Below are 16,419 nucleotides of genomic sequence, written 5' to 3'. Positions count from 1 at the left end.
AAATATAAACATTTAATTCTGTACTATCATTCACTTCACTAGGAGTTAATATAAATATTACTTAATTCGATTCTCTGAGAAACTTTCATGAATATTTAGAGGAATGTTCAAACTTGAATGCACAGTACGGCCAATTTCATCAACTTTATTAATGGAAAAATATGCAGTAGTTCTGTCGTGGCCTTTAAAACAATATTTACGACCGTTTAATGGTTGAGTTATATTTTAGAAGGGGATACCAATGCTGACATTGACAGAAATATCGTTTTGCGTGTTCAAACTTGAATGTACAGAACGGCCAATTTCATCAACTTTATTAATGGAAATATATGCAGTAGTTCTATCGTGGCCTTTATAACAATACTTACGACCGTTTTATGGTTGAGTTAACATTGTCGTTCATGATTCTATTTTAGAGAGGGATACCAATGCTGACATTGACAGAAATATCGTTTTGCGTTCTTCTTTTACCAGTATCCCAAGGCATAGGCATATCATCTTTATCAGGACGTAATGTGTTTTGTACACTGCTTTGTTAATCCATCATCACTTTCATCTACATACAACCCTAAATGATATAAAATAATACATTAATTATTTCCTCTCCAGACGACCGCCCAGATTTATTTTGTCGCCTTTTAAAATTAAAATGTCAACAATGATTTGCTCTTAATTTTATCAAATACATAATAAATAATCCTCATTATTTTTTAAAAAAATTATCCTAAATTTATATGTCAATAAAAAAAATATCTTAAAAAATATATAAATAATTTGCATATAAGTTTCATTAGTGTTTAATGGCATTTTTGTAATTTAAAGACAGCATTTTTTTTTACTTAACATAAAAAAATATATATCCCTTATCAAATTCTTTGACAAATAATTTCAGAAATACAAGACATACATTAAATTTATCTGAAAAACAACAATAACCCTATATATTTTCTAGATATAATTTTAATTGATCATATTACAAAAAAGTATAAGAGTCGGTTATTTTTATTTTATTTGTCATCATTCTCTAATAAGTGGTTGCCCAGGCCTTCCCAGTTTCCCTTAAAACGGAATTTACATGTTTTTCCATATTAGACTAATTGGTAAATCAGATATTTCCTGTTCATGTGATGATATTAAAAATTTAACTATCCCCGAGGCGGGAAAAAATTTTCAAAATTATAATGAGTAGGACTAGGCTTATAACCTCAAAATTAATATTAGCTTGCACCTGACGTGGGAATATCTTTTACAAATTATTAAGGGTTGAGCTGGGCTTGATAAACTTTTTTAAAATATAAGATCTTGGATGCTTCCTAATATTGTGAGGAGCTTGAACCTGGCATGACATCTATCGTAAAAAATGAATAAAAATCTCATTCCCCGTCATTTTTAACCGACTTTCTACTAGTTATATTGAATTTGTTTAATGTAATTTTATAAATTATTATTTAATATTATTTATTCTTATATACCCATTGCTATAAATGAAAAAAAAAACAAATTTAGTGTAAATAAATTATACCCCTCATATATATTTTTTAATAATATTTTATTTTTTTGTTTTTAAATATTATTTGTACATGTTATTTTATTTTATAGGTATATAATTAAAATATAAATCTTTTTTTTAAGCTAAAGATATTTAGATAAATTATCTTTCATTAACTCAACATTTTATTTCTTTATTTTTTCATAGAATTTGATGTAAATATTAATTAATTTTTTTTATTAAACATTTTTAAAGGTGGTTTTATTAATATTAAGTATTGTTTATGAATTTTTGAATGTGGTTTTTTTTAAAAATATTAATATCAGATAGCTGCAGATGTAATTTGCATGGCCCGAATTTTCAAAATAGAAAAATTTCATCCAGGATCAAAATTAGGCCTGGCAAGAATTTTTTTAAAAATATTTAGACATAGTCCGTGATTTATATACTCAGGGCCGGCCCGTTCCGTAATTTTTTAATGTTATTTTTGGTCTAATCACCATCTTTCAATCGTTTAAATTGATATTTCTATCTTCAATATCAACAAAGATTTTACCTTATAATATATATATATATACTTGTTGAAAATATTTTGATTTGATAAGAATTTTAAATCTTCTTTGTAAATAAATCATTTTTGAGAAATTCTTGTGAGAATTTTATTATAAATAAACAATCTTTTAGCTAAATCTTTTATAGATTTTTTTAGCAACTTTGTAAAATAATCTATTTTTTTTAGTATATTAAAAGATGTGGTTTTTTCTAAATAATTTAAAAAAAAATATTTATATCTTTTTTATGTTATTTTATATGATCTTTTTAACGAAAATATTTTAATGCCACGATTGTCATATTCGTTATTTTTTAACATTTTTGAAACTTTTTGACAGAAAAAGTAAAATAAAATTTATATTGTAAAAATGTTAAATTATTAATTCAATGCAGATGTTCCCTAAAAAATTGGCAATTATCATAAACAATATTTTTAAACATATTAAATTTTTTTTGACGCTAATGGTTGTTTTTTAAATTTTTTTTGATGTAAATGGGCTAAAATAAGTATTGCTGAAATGTTTAAATAAAACTTCAGTGAAGATGCACCCTAGATAAGTGATAATTGTCATAATCGTTATTTTTAAAGTTTATATAATTTTTTTGATGCAAATGGGTACAAATATAAGTTGTAACATGTTAAATTAAAAATAATGATTATTGTTACTTCCATGGTACATTTTCATGAAATTTTAATTTAATATGTTTACAATCTATATTTTAACACATTCGTCAAAAAATTTCACAAAAACAAAATTGACAATTGTCACTTTTATATGCTACATCTTCATTAAATTTTAATTTAAAATGTTTACAACCTATATTTATACCTATTTTCTTCAAAAAAATTAAATAAACTTCAAAAATAACGATTATGACAATTGTCACTTATCTATAGTAAATCTTCACTGAAATTTTAATTTAACATGTTTACAACCTATATTTATACCCATTTGAGTCCAAAAAATTCAATAAACTTCAAGAATAACGATTATGACAATTGTCACTTATCTAGAGTACATCATCATTGAAGTTTTATTTAAACATGTTAGCAAATAAATATTTTAAAAGTAATTTAGAAAAAACCAATTCTTTTAATATACATAAAAATAGATAATTTTACAAAAAACTATAATAGATTGTTTATTTATAATAAAATTCTTAAAAAATTTCCTCAATTACAAAGAAAATTTAAAATTCTTATCAAATGTTCCTCGAGGTCGGAGCCGTATAAATTCGGCTTTTTAACAACACAAGTTGCAAGTTTGTTGTACAATTTTCGGGCTGTTGAAACGCAAACAATTAAAAGGTGAAAGAAATATACGTGATACAGCGTTTTCGCCCTCTGGTTGTGGGTACAACAGAGCTATGCTAGGTTTTCCTCAAAATCCATCAAACTGGATAGTTAATAGGGGAAGAAAAATGAGGAACCCTTCACACATTTGTGGGCAAGCCGCACTTACTTGTGGGCGCAACATTTCAAAAAAAGTTGCTTAAACCTCTATAGGCTTAGTAAAAAGGAGTGGGGCAAAAAAAGAGCCTATACCCGAGAACTACAGTATAATTTAATTACTTTAAAGGTTGGTGTTGGCTGATTTTAAATTTAAATTCTTTAGCGTAAGTTTTGATGATTACTATCACTATTGAGATTTAATGTTCAGAGAATTTGTAAATAAATATGATTAAAATAAAAAAAATTGCCTAACAGTAGATATAGTGTTTTTTTTTTTATTAATGATTCAACCCTACAGTAATCATAGTCTATGTTCAATTTAATGTATCCATTTCAGCTTCAAAGGGAATTAAGTGGAATAAAAATATTTAATATAAAAATGGATGATCTTTTGCTCCATATTTTATATATCGAATTGTGTAAACTTATAAATTGCAAAAGGATATAAATATATACATTTCAAGAGTGGAATGAAATGTTCAATAACCTAATTGTGTGATCTTTTGGTTCTTATATTTACAAGAAAAGGAATTCAATATATCTAATTGTGACCCTTCACTTAACTTTGGATCTGATATACTCAACAAATTAAAATAGATCAAATGTAACCATTTCAGTTTAGAAGGTATATGAGTAAGTAAACTTAAAATTGCAAAAGGAAGTGTAGAATATTATAATAAATCTAATTGTATGGTTATTTTATACTTACCTATATATAATCAAGAGTGGAATGAAATTATCAATAACCAAATTGTGTGGTCTTTTAGATCTATCTGATATACACAACAAATTTAAAATAGAATCAAATGTAACCATTCCAGCTTAAAGGTGTATGTGTAAAAAAAAATGATGTATTTATCTACATTATAGTTAATAAATGCTACTTCCTTAAAAGGGATTTATAAATGCAATATCATTACAGTTCTAAAAACATGTCCATAATTAGGGTTCCACAGGTACCAAAACCTTTCTTTAGGTGTAACTAAGGGATTTACAAATTCAAGATCATTACAGTTCTATACATGTCCAAAGTACCAAAACCTTTCTTTAGGTGTAACTATCTATGTACTGACCATGATTCAAATGTATAAATAATTCCATAACTTTGAATATTCTTCATAGGACTTCAATTAGTGTTTAAATGGCAAACCAGCCACCAATGTTATAGATTGATCTAAAAAAAAATAAATATACATTATAATAATAACTTCTAATATAGTAATGAATCTTGGTATTCTATATTGTGATTGAGGATAAAAATTTTATTTCGTTTCACCAGAAATCGTGTAATCAAGGTTTTCAAAACAAAGTATTAATCTATCAAAAATGTAAAACTCAATATTTGATTAAAATTTAATTAAATTATATATATTAATTAATAATTTTTAGGATATAAAGATTTAATTAACAAAAAACCGACCCCTATAAACTTTATAATATCGTATTTCTTTTTAAAAATATTCTATGAAACTTTTACCTGCTACTTGAATCCTCTTATTCAGACGTCTTTGACATACCGGCCTCTTTAAATATAGCAAGGAGATTTTTTAGGACCTCTTCTATTTAGCTTCTGAATCCATCATCTAATTATCCTAATCAAATAGAATTACAACCTTAACCTTAATCTATTATATTTAGACGATGAAACTATCTATAGCCTCTCAGCTAACATACATAGACCTTTTAAACATTTGAACCCAAGATTAAACATTGTAAACTACAAAGCACCAAATTTGGAAGGTTATAAAATTATCACCACTGACAGTTTAACCATATCAGGGTTCTTGCTAATACCACCAATGTGCCATTTATCAGCACATCAAATCTATTACTAATACCTAAATGCCTTTATATGCAAAATTTATGCATATTTTCCATTCAACTTCCTTTATTAAAAAAAAACAAATTCATTAAAAAATTCACGACAAATCCAAAATATTTTTGAAAATTTTAAAATTTTTAGACTTTTACCACTCAATCAATTGTCTTTATCGCTTTTTATTATCGATATTAACAATTATCTCAAGTTTCATATGCCCCACCGATCATTTATTAGTTCAAACAACTAACAAATTGGAGGGAGGCTAAAATAGTTTTAACACTCATTTACCAACAATCATCACTCATAATTTTTTTACACCTTTAATATTGAAATATCAAACTGATATATCAGTCAATCCCCTTTACAGCTGACAGACTTGGCGGTTTGGCTAGAATCCTTTCTTAGTCTCATTAGTAATATCTTATCAGACCATCACGCCTAGACAATATGGTACAACCTCATGCATATTAAATGTAAATCCCCCGTTAATTCGAAAAGTGAGTACGGCTTCAATTATATATAGAAATCAGAGATATGAGCTATACACAGCAGTAAATTATGTAATAAATCGAAGTTTAACATCCGCCCACATCCCGAACCATCTTAAGCCTACAAAATTATCTCTAAACAGTTTTTATCGTATGAGAGCAATACTTTGGGCCCTCAGATGATGACTAATATCGAACTACACATGCGTATCTTCCTACACAAACAACAATATCAATCCGCTAACACAAGCAGAATAACTTCTTATTTATTCCGATCAAGATACGGAATTTTACAAACAAAGCCAAAGTATTATTATAAGAAATCCATTAAACATAGTAGTGTAATCGTTCCATCTAAGACGATCTAAAAAAAAGGCTAACCCAATATTTTAGATAGAAAAATACTGCAAGCCTCCATATTTCGACTATAGAAACCAAAACTTTGTACCACCTATTAGTGAAATCCTCAGGTTTGCGTAATATTCTTCTGGATAAAGTTCTAAGCTAGTCCCTTTTAAAAATCGGCTCAAATGGAGCGATTTTGCATAACTAATTGAACATCCCACCACCTTAATCCAACATTCTACCATTTGAAGTAGATTTAAATCGTACTATTTTTTTGTTCAATTTTTTCCTCTTATTTATATTTTATAGATATATATTCTAATATATCTATATATTTTTAAAAAGTTTATTTTAAGCCAAGCATAATATTAAAATATATAAATATTTATTAACAAATTTTTTTCAAGTGGATGTAAATATAAATATTCTAAAATCTATTATTAAAAATGTACTTTGACGAGAAAATAATTTAAAAAGTTACTATTTGTAATAAGTAATCAATGTTAATAAATAACGTAAAATCTATTACCCATAAATTGATTAACAAGGAAGATATAGACTAAGAATTGAAAAAAATGATAATATAATCTTTTAGACATTATCGTGTATCTTTCCGCCATTTTTATTTTTTTAAAAAATAAGATGGTGGCAAAAATTCTTAATTGTAACCGCTGCTCTCCTTTAGCCAAATAACGTTTTTTTAGTAGATTTATGGAAATTTCTAATCTAGCATCGTTAACTGGCTATGAGCAATTATCAAAGAATGTTAATGGGTATATAATTTAGTTTAATATGTAGATTTTTTATAAATTGAGCATGAAGTGTAAAATTTTTTGTTAATTATGATTTTAGCGCTTTATGATTGATAAATATATATTTAGAGAAGCAGATACTCAAAAAATTGAAGAGGTTTCTGGTGAAAAGCATGTAAATATATTTTTCTTAAGTTTTGAATCTGAATATATTTTTAGCCATATATGTTAAAACCAGGAGTTGTTCAACCTCCAATTAAACTAGAGCACCCAAATAAAGGGAGATCAACTAATCAATTAAACTATCTGCTCAAGCAGATAATGCCTGCAGTATGGAAGCATCATTTTTCTTGGCCCTTTCAAAAACCTGTAGATGCAGTTTCTCTAAATTTACCTGTATATATTTATTTTTATATATACCTTGTTATTTCAATAATTTACAGGATTATCATAAAATTATAAAACATCCAATGGATTTAGGCACCATTAAAAAAAGATTAGAAAATCATTATTATTATTCATCAAAAGAATGCATTAATGATTTTAATACTGTATTTACCAATTGTTATGTATATAATAAACCTGGCGAAGATGTTGTTTTAATGGCACAAGCTGTAGAAAAAACATTTCAAGCTAAAATGACACAAATCCCTTCAGAGGAAATTGAAATATCAGTATCAAATAAAGGAAAAAGCAAAGGTAAAAGAGGCAAGTCAGTAAAAGGTTTATATAAATTAGTTATAAATTAAAAATATATTTTCCCTTATAGGGTTTAACAACCAAATAATGATTGAAAAAAATCATGCAACAAAAAATTCTGATATCTTAAGTGGCGATGATGAAAGCAATGATGATTCATTATCACACATTAACAATCTGATAATTTCTACAGATTTATCACCTGTAAATCAATTTCCCACACCAGATAATCAAATAGAATTGCCTCATTCATTATCACTTGAAGAAGTGTCTTTAGTTACTTGTTCTATAATAATAACATCATCAAGTATATCCCAGGCATCTTTAAGCAATCATATCGGTAGCATCAATAATATGGGAAATATTTCCACTATTTCTACAAATTCTTTTGTAAAAACATTTCCACATTCTACATTATCTACTTTTAGAGGATTGATAAAACCACATAATAATCTTTCAAATTTAGATGCACAAATTCTTAACATAACTGGGAATTCTAATATAAATAAATTCACATATTCAGTGCCACACAAACAAGTGGTATGTTCATTATTTTATTATTTTTATTTCTATGCCCTTATATTAAAAAAAAGCTTTTAAAATTTTAAATTTTCTATATCTTTTTTTTTGTCATTTAATTAACTAAATTAAATATTAATTTTTTTGTTATATAAATAATTTGAATATGATATCAACTTGACATTTTTTATTTATAGCTAAGATTCATGACTAAAAAAAATACAATTGTTTTGATTTTCTGTTTATTTTAATTTAATTGCTTCTGTTTTTAGCTTTATTAAAAAAATCTTTTTTAAGGATAAACTCTAATTTACAATATTGAGAGGAAAATAATATTTTTTGGTTTTATTCATTTTTTTAGAAAAGATGTTTTTGTCCATAACAGTTTGAAAAATAAATTATAATTGTATTTAATTAACCAACTCTAAATTAGAAATTATATCTTTGTTAATTTATAAAATAAGATTTTATGATTAAAATGTTTCTTAATATATATCCTTATTTATATTTTGGATTGTTTACATGGGTTTAAAAGTGAATTTATTAAATATTAACTTTGCACAAAGCACACATGTTAGAGAACTATTAGAAAATAGTAATTATCACATAATTAATTATTTTGTTTCATTTAAAGTTTAAAGAATTTAAAATAAAAACCTTAATGTCTTAATATTTTTTGTTCCCTATCCAATTTAATACTCTATTGCATGACTTATCAATAAATAACATAATTTAAAGAAAACATTATTTTTGTCTTTTATTAGCCCTTCTAAATTCTTAAAACTGCCCAAAGTTTTTTAAGTATATGTTTTTAATTACACAATGTGTAAAAAGTATTCTTTTTTTAAATTACAAAAGAAAGGCATAAAATTTTGTTATTAAATAAACACTCTAATATTAATTTATATTAATTTTCTTAAAATTTTTTTAAACAATTCTTTTTAGATGTAAAACAAAATGAAACACAACATTTTTTACAATCATTTTAGTAACCAATTTACATTTAAGAATTTTTCACTATGCCTTTATACTATATTTAGGCTAATGTGCTATTAAATTATATCTTATTTCCTTCTTTTAAATAAGACATGTTGCCCCTCACATTTTCTGGAAAACACTCTGTGCCAATTTTTAAAAAAGGCAAACTCAATTTATTGGTCAAAAAATATTGACTAAGCCTCTAGATTTCATACCATCTATGAGTGAAATATCCAGGCTTGCATATTATTTTTTTATATAAAATACTAAGTTAGTCAATTTTAATTAGCTCAAATGGTTCTATTTTGCATCACTACATGGATTCATATTTTATTGCATTACAGAGTACCCTATTAAAATTTTAAATGAATATAAAGGCATATTTTCTTTTAGTGAAAATTATAGAAATAAATCTGGTCTATACAATAACCAAGAATTTATATACTGATAATTTGCATGATCTAATGTGTATACAGAGGCAATCAATGAGTCCTTTAAATCTGCACCTCCCACATTTTTATTATAAATTAATTATTGCTGGATATGGAATTTTAATTATCCATCATTCCCTTCTATCAAACCATTCACAATTTTCAAATATCTTTCAGAAAGTTTTCAGAAATCCATGTTTTATAGTGTACATATGGAATCAATATCTGTGTATCTTGAAGCAAAAATTTCCTCATCTGATGAGCTGCTAAGATTAGGATTTTAACTATCCTTATGAATTCAATACATGTTGACTATAAAAGTTTTAATTTTAGATAGATAGCAAATAATAAAACAATATATAATGTCAAAAAAAAACCAAAATAATATTACTTTACATTGTGTATCTGGGTTCACATATCTTGAAATTTAAAAATTTTTAACAATATATTTATAAAATATTTCTTTTATCTTTATTCAATAGGATTTTTAATTTCTTATCTCATAAAAATCAACAGGAAAAATGATGATATTTAGAAGAAAATAGAGTTATTCAAATTTGTTAATATTTATTAAAAGTCAACCTCAACAGAATATCTTTAAAATTATAAATAAATTTATTTGCTTAAAAATTTTGTGCATCATTGATATTGTTTTTCATAATTAGAGGGCATCATGGTAGTAAGGATTTTTACAGGGCATCCTGGATAAGCAAGGTTTTTATAATCATTTATATGAGAAAAATATCCTTCACAATCTTGAACTGATATCTATATATTTTAGGGATGTACCGATATTTTTTATCGGATTGGGCCTATTTCACCCATTTTAAAATATCGGTTATCATTCAATATTATAAAATTTCCATATCTGATCCGATATAAAGAGGCAACTTTAACAAAAATAAAATGTTATAAAATTAAAAAAAAAATTTCGGGTATGGGCCGGGCTTGAAAAATTAGGCCCCATGCAGATCACTAATCTAGATACAGATTCAGATACGACCGTTATATCTAGAGATACCAAGTATTAGCTCTAAAAAAATATATTATTAGTTATATATTTTTTTATATGTGCATTCAATTCAAATATGAGATGAACCAAAGAGGGTTAATTATTGATATAAATGGAAGTGAGAGGTGAGGTGGCTGAGAAACTTGATTCCCTATGGTAAAGATGGTAGTAGGGGTTACCTGTGAAGACATAGATTTTTAGTTATTTATTATGGGCATTTTAAAAACTAGACAAGAGCCTTGCAAATTCAATTTTTAGCCCTATTCAGCTTCGCCTATATTGATTTTATTTTTAAGAACCAACTTTAGGGCTTTAATGAATGCACTATCATACACAAAACTTTATCTTTATTTTATGCAAAAATTTTACAACTAATATAGAACTCACGAATCCTGGACATAAATGCCCTGGACAAAAGTACTCCAGAAAAAAGATATTAGGCAAAAATACACCTGGACAAAAATTCTCAAATTTTTATAAATTTTTAAATTGCTTGAAAAAGCAATTTTTTTCAGAGAAAATTATTAATTTATCTTATGCATAGGTTTTAGGGGAATAAAATCAAATATTTGAAGTGATGAATTTATGATAATCTACAAATCTTAGTTTTCTATATATTAATATTATAATAAACCTGTTAAAATATATTACCTCACCCTTATATTCATGCTGAATTGCTGTCATCTCTAACTCTTAGTTAACTGCAGGTGATGATTCGCTTCAGTCCCAAAAAGAGTACTGAAAGTATAAACATGAGATAACTCAGATGCATTAACCTACCATCCAGTCCATTACACCTCTAAAATCAATTAGAATATTAATAAAAAATTGTGAATAAAAAATAAAATTAATAACTAAATTTTATTAAACCATTTTTTAAATATACATAACCCCAGCCCTGTGTCCAAACTAGCTTGCTGACATCTCTAGCACTTAGCAAATGGAATGATTTGTGAACGTTATTGATTTTTTTCTCTTTTATTATAATATTTTATCTGTTTATACAAAAAATTTTGTTGGTTTAGAGTAGTCTCTGTGGCCTAATCAATTGGTGCATGCACCATTAATCTTATAGTTCTGGGTTCAAATCCATCAAGGATCGGATTTCTTTCTGAAATCAACTAGGTGGTTCTATGCTACGAGGGATGATATCTAAAATATCAAAGGCAAACGCATGAATCTGTTAATATATAAAAAAATGATCGTGGGTATGCATTTTAGTAAAATTGGTCGTTATATAGCAAAAAGTTATATGACAACTAACACTATATATTATTATCCCTAACTAAGTGTGGTGCTGTTGCTTCAGAATAAGGGTTCATGAACCCCGGATTTTTAAAATTTTGGGCACATTATAACCTGACACAGATTTTTAAAATGATATAAGTTTAAATCATCTAGGTTGTATTTTCTAAATTGTAGTTGGCAGAAATCTTTGGACATTTATTATCAAAATTTCGAGGCTTGAGTAATAATATTTTGGCTAAAATCTTGATAGCCGTTTTAAAATCGGCGAAACCGAGACGTTTAAAAACACTACATTGTGTCATAAACACTGCCCATATCTAAATGAGATAATTAGGGCTGTGCCGATATTAAATATCGGATCGGCAGCGATAAACGGTTTCCAAAAATATCGGATCGGACCGATACTTTTTTTGTTATTTTATGTTATGTATATTTATTTTACATTTATTATATATTTTATAGGGATGTATCGATATTTTTATCGGATCGGGCCGATATTTCACTTATTTTAAAATACCGATTATCGGCCAAAATTATAAAATTTTCCGGTCCGATCCTATATAAAATGACGTATTTAGCAAAAACAAAATGTTAAAAAATTTTTAAAAAAGTTATATTTTATAAATAAAATCGAAATCCATCTTTATGTAATTTTTTTAATAATAATAATTAATTAATAAACATTGTGCCATATTGTTATTTTTTTTGCGCATTCTGTTTATAAAAGTGGTCGATAATCTCTTCATAATCTCTTATTAGTGAAGCTGGTGATATTGACAGTTACCATCGCCGCAGGCTGACTGATAAATTTGTAATTTTGGTATTTCTAAAAAGAAATCTTAGATATATTAATGTTAAATATTATTTTAATTATTTATTTCAAATTTCATAATATATTTGTTTATTACTTATTATGTATATAGATTAATGTTATATAAAAGTGATTTAAGAATAAAAATATCTTATATAAGAATTGCAATTAATAAAATATAACTGTTCACTATAATATATTCAAATGACATAAGTTATGGTAGAGTTAAATTATAGATGTTTTACTAATAAAAAGTATAGTATATTAAAAATTAAAACCATGGTAACTTTACAGAATACAAAATTAGATATGATATCAGATAGGTAATCGTTCTTTTTATAAAAATAGAAAGGAACACCCAAAGTTTTATTTATTTTAAATCTTTTTAAATAATAGCGCCAATTTTATTATTTATACATAAGGTTTTTTTTAAAATATGGTTCCTGAATTATAGAAATATTTTACAAAAGACAAAGATAATTTTTCAAAATGCGTTATCTGCGAATTTTACGGGGAGGAATAATGAAAAATTCATATAATACTACCAATATCCGTAAACTTTTTTAAATTATTATAGAAATAAAAAAATTAAATGAAATGCATAATTCGATTTTTAAAAATGTTGATTTCTTAATTACATTTTTTTCAAAAGAAGGGGGGGAGGGTTGGTGAAAAATCATTATAAATATCGGATCGGTTTGGAACCAATATCGGATTGGATCTGATCGGTGAAAAATATGTGGATCGGCACAGCCCTAAAAATTACTAAAATAAATGTTTGGTTAATGCATAATTCGATTTTTTGCATAAAAATAATTTATTTCTTAATTACATTTGGTTCAAAGGGGGGGGGTGGTGAAAAATTAGTATTAATATCGAATCGGTATCGGTTTTGAACTAATATTAGATTGGTGAAAAATATGTGGATCGGCACAGCCCTATAGATAATGAATCCTTTGAGAATAACAAAAAATAAGTTACATTTAATAATTCGTGAAAGTTTTTCTTTGAATAGAAAATATTAGTGTTCTATTACCCAGTCCAGGCTGGATTCTATGTCGTGCCTACAAGTTTTGAAATTAAATGAAAGTATTTCAATTTATATCATTTGAATATCAGTATTATCATTATAACTGATATAAAAAATCTCTAGTGTAACAAATTTTTTAGTAATTAAGTGGGATATATATTTTCCCAAGCCCAACAAAATGTGAATATATGAAAATTACTAGGGCTGTGACGATATTAAATGACGGATCGGGCCGATACCTGTAAAAAACCGATCCGATCTTTTTACTTTCTTTTTTTTTGTTATTTTATGTATATTTATTTTAAATTAATAATATTTTCTAAATATCTTATTAAACAATGCAAATGCACAACACCCCTTAAATTTTATTAATTTTTTAAAATAGATTTATAGTATTTTAAAAGTTTTTTTATAAAATAGAACGGAACACCCAAAGTTTTATTTATTTTAAATCTTTTTAAATAATAACGCTAATTTTATTATTTATCTTTAAAATAAAATAATTTTTTAAATATGGTATCTGAATTATGGAAATATTTTACAAAAGACAAAGATAATTTTGCAAAATGTGTTATCTGCGGAATTCTAATTTCACGGGGAGGAATAAAATCCATTTAATACTACCAATTAGAGGTGGGCGCGGGCCGTGAAATTACGCGTGACCCATCGTGGTTGGTCACAACGTGAGTGTGAATAAATTTAAATTCCAAGGCGTGACGGGCCTTCCTAAAATTTTCCCCGGGCGTGATCGGGCGTGAACATAAATTTCCCGTGAATCATGGAAATTTTAATTTTAAAATTGTTTTTTTATAAATATAAATTTGCAATTTTATAATTATAAATTTGCAATTTTATAATTATAAATATTTGCAATTTTATAATTATATTATATATAGCCTATTTAATTTAGTTCCTTTTTAAAAAAGAATAATTTATGAAAACTAAAAATCTTTCGCATTTTATAAACAACATCCGGTATCATTTCGTTACTTCTATTTTCTTTTTATGTTTAGGTGTTTTTTATCGCTAGACTTTATGCAAAATTTTGCCTACACATTTTACAGAAAAGTGAGTTATATTTTATTTGTAAAGATCTTCAATCTTTTAATGCAACAGAAAGTGAAGGATTTTACAAGCTAGGCCAAGAGATAAATGTTGGTGTTACATATGGATAACAAAATAGAAAAGTTGTGAACCGAAATACTCTCATGAATACTATAGGTCCAAAAATATACCATGAAATAAAATTTAAGATTAAAAGCATGATCTATAATAATTACTTGTCCATAATCACCGATATTTGGACGGATGACTATAAAAATCTAAGTTTTTTAACCATTATAGGACATATTATCATTAAGGATTTTAAATTAAATACATTTGTTTTGGCCACAAGGGCAATGGATGAAAAAAACGTCAAAATTAAAAGTGCAGTCAATTCAATTTTAGGAGAATATACAGAAGTATAAAATTACTTAAATAAATGTATAGTTGTGAGGGATAACGGAGCAAATCTTATAAGTGCATTCAAAGATGACGAAACGCTAGCATGTATATGCCATATACTAAATAATGTTATATTTTTGACTATTGTTTAACTGAAATAACCTTAAATATAAATGGTGTAAAAAAAATAACAAGATGTAATAACGAGATGGAACTCTGTATCATGATACAGAGTTTCTTAAAATCATATTCTGAAATACAGGTGTACTTGTTTAGCAAGCGGATAATTCCATGCCAAATCGATAACCTTTCGGCCCGACCTTTTTAATTTCGATAAAATTTTGTATGCTGAGAGAATATCATTTGAAAGCATCGAATCCAAAATATTAGCTTCCTAGTACTCATAGTTCCAGAGATATCAATGGTCAAAAGTGCCAAAAATGACCTTTTTCGAAAAATATGATTTTTTGAAACTGAGATAAGTTAAAAAATAATAATTTTAAAAATATATGTTATATGCCATTTTGTAAGGCCTTTTATTAAATATTAAGGATTTTTTTTGAAATAATATTGTTGCGGTTTTTATTTACGTTATAAATTTTAAACATAAAAATTCCAGGTGTTTCGCTTTCCAAATTTTTTTGAATTTAATATTTTCTTATTCTCTAACCTTATATCTATTCATAAAAAAAAATAATTTAAACTTGGGACAGCCATGGGCTTTTTAGTTATTACGATTTAGGCTGCATTCATAGTGGAGACGGATCCGTTTTTACATCCGTTCCGTCAAAAGTCAAACTCATTAAAAATGATATAAATGTTTATAGACTATAATAAAATTGTAAGTAACGTTATAACGCTCTATAAGATTTGCCGGATCAAAAAGTCAAAATGTTTTGACTTCAAAATTTGCCGGATCCGTTTTTAAGACGGAAAGTATCGGAACGGACGCACTATGAACATATATATCATTTTTAATGAGAATGACTTTTGACGGAACGGATGTAAAAATCGGATCCGTCTCCACTATGAATGCAGCCTTAAAAAATCAAAAAATAAATATTTTTTTCAAAAATAGATGGCGCTCCTTTATAAAATATCGTGTTTTGTTATAATAATTATTTTATTTTTTCACTTTTAAACATAAATAATAAGATTTTCCAGCATTAATATCATGAAATGAGATTATTTAGCTGCGGTTATAATCATTTTTTTTTATGAAAAATTTTAATTTTCGAAAAATTATTTTATAAATTTTAAAGATATAATAGATAAATTAAAATTCATGAAAGATATTACCTATTTTCGGTTTTTTATTAAATTTAGTTTTTTTGACGCCATGAA

General features: G+C 26.0%; 1 protein-coding gene across 3 annotated transcripts in view; it reads left to right on the top strand.

Annotated features, from left to right (window-relative positions):
• The first annotated feature begins 6,775 nt into the window (after window positions 1-6,775).
• LOC135922337 (bromodomain-containing protein 4A-like) overlaps window positions 6,776-16,419 on the top strand; it is a 59,102-nt gene continuing 49,458 nt past the window's right edge. For 2 of the 3 annotated variants that reach the window (XM_065456722.1, XM_065456721.1), the window contains exons 1-5: window positions 6,778-6,922; window positions 7,031-7,076; window positions 7,121-7,297; window positions 7,345-7,624; window positions 7,671-8,140. In XM_065456722.1, the coding sequence (XP_065312794.1) occupies window positions 6,861-6,922; window positions 7,031-7,076; window positions 7,121-7,297; window positions 7,345-7,624; window positions 7,671-8,140 (1,035 nt within the window). In that variant the 5' untranslated portion in view covers window positions 6,778-6,860. Of the gene's footprint in view, window positions 6,923-7,030; window positions 7,077-7,120; window positions 7,298-7,344; window positions 7,625-7,670; window positions 8,141-16,419 lie in introns of all 3 variants that reach the window. The other variant, XM_065456723.1, reaches the window with a different exon arrangement.

The sequence above is a fragment of the Gordionus sp. m RMFG-2023 genome, chromosome 1 (genome assembly GCF_954871325.1).
Source record: "Gordionus sp. m RMFG-2023 chromosome 1, tfGorSpeb1-WG-v2, whole genome shotgun sequence".
Lineage (NCBI taxonomy): Eukaryota > Metazoa > Nematomorpha > Gordioida > Chordodea > Parachordodidae > Gordionus > Gordionus sp. m RMFG-2023.
Note: the sequence above shows the minus strand (reverse complement) of the source record. Positions and strands in the feature narration are given on the sequence as shown.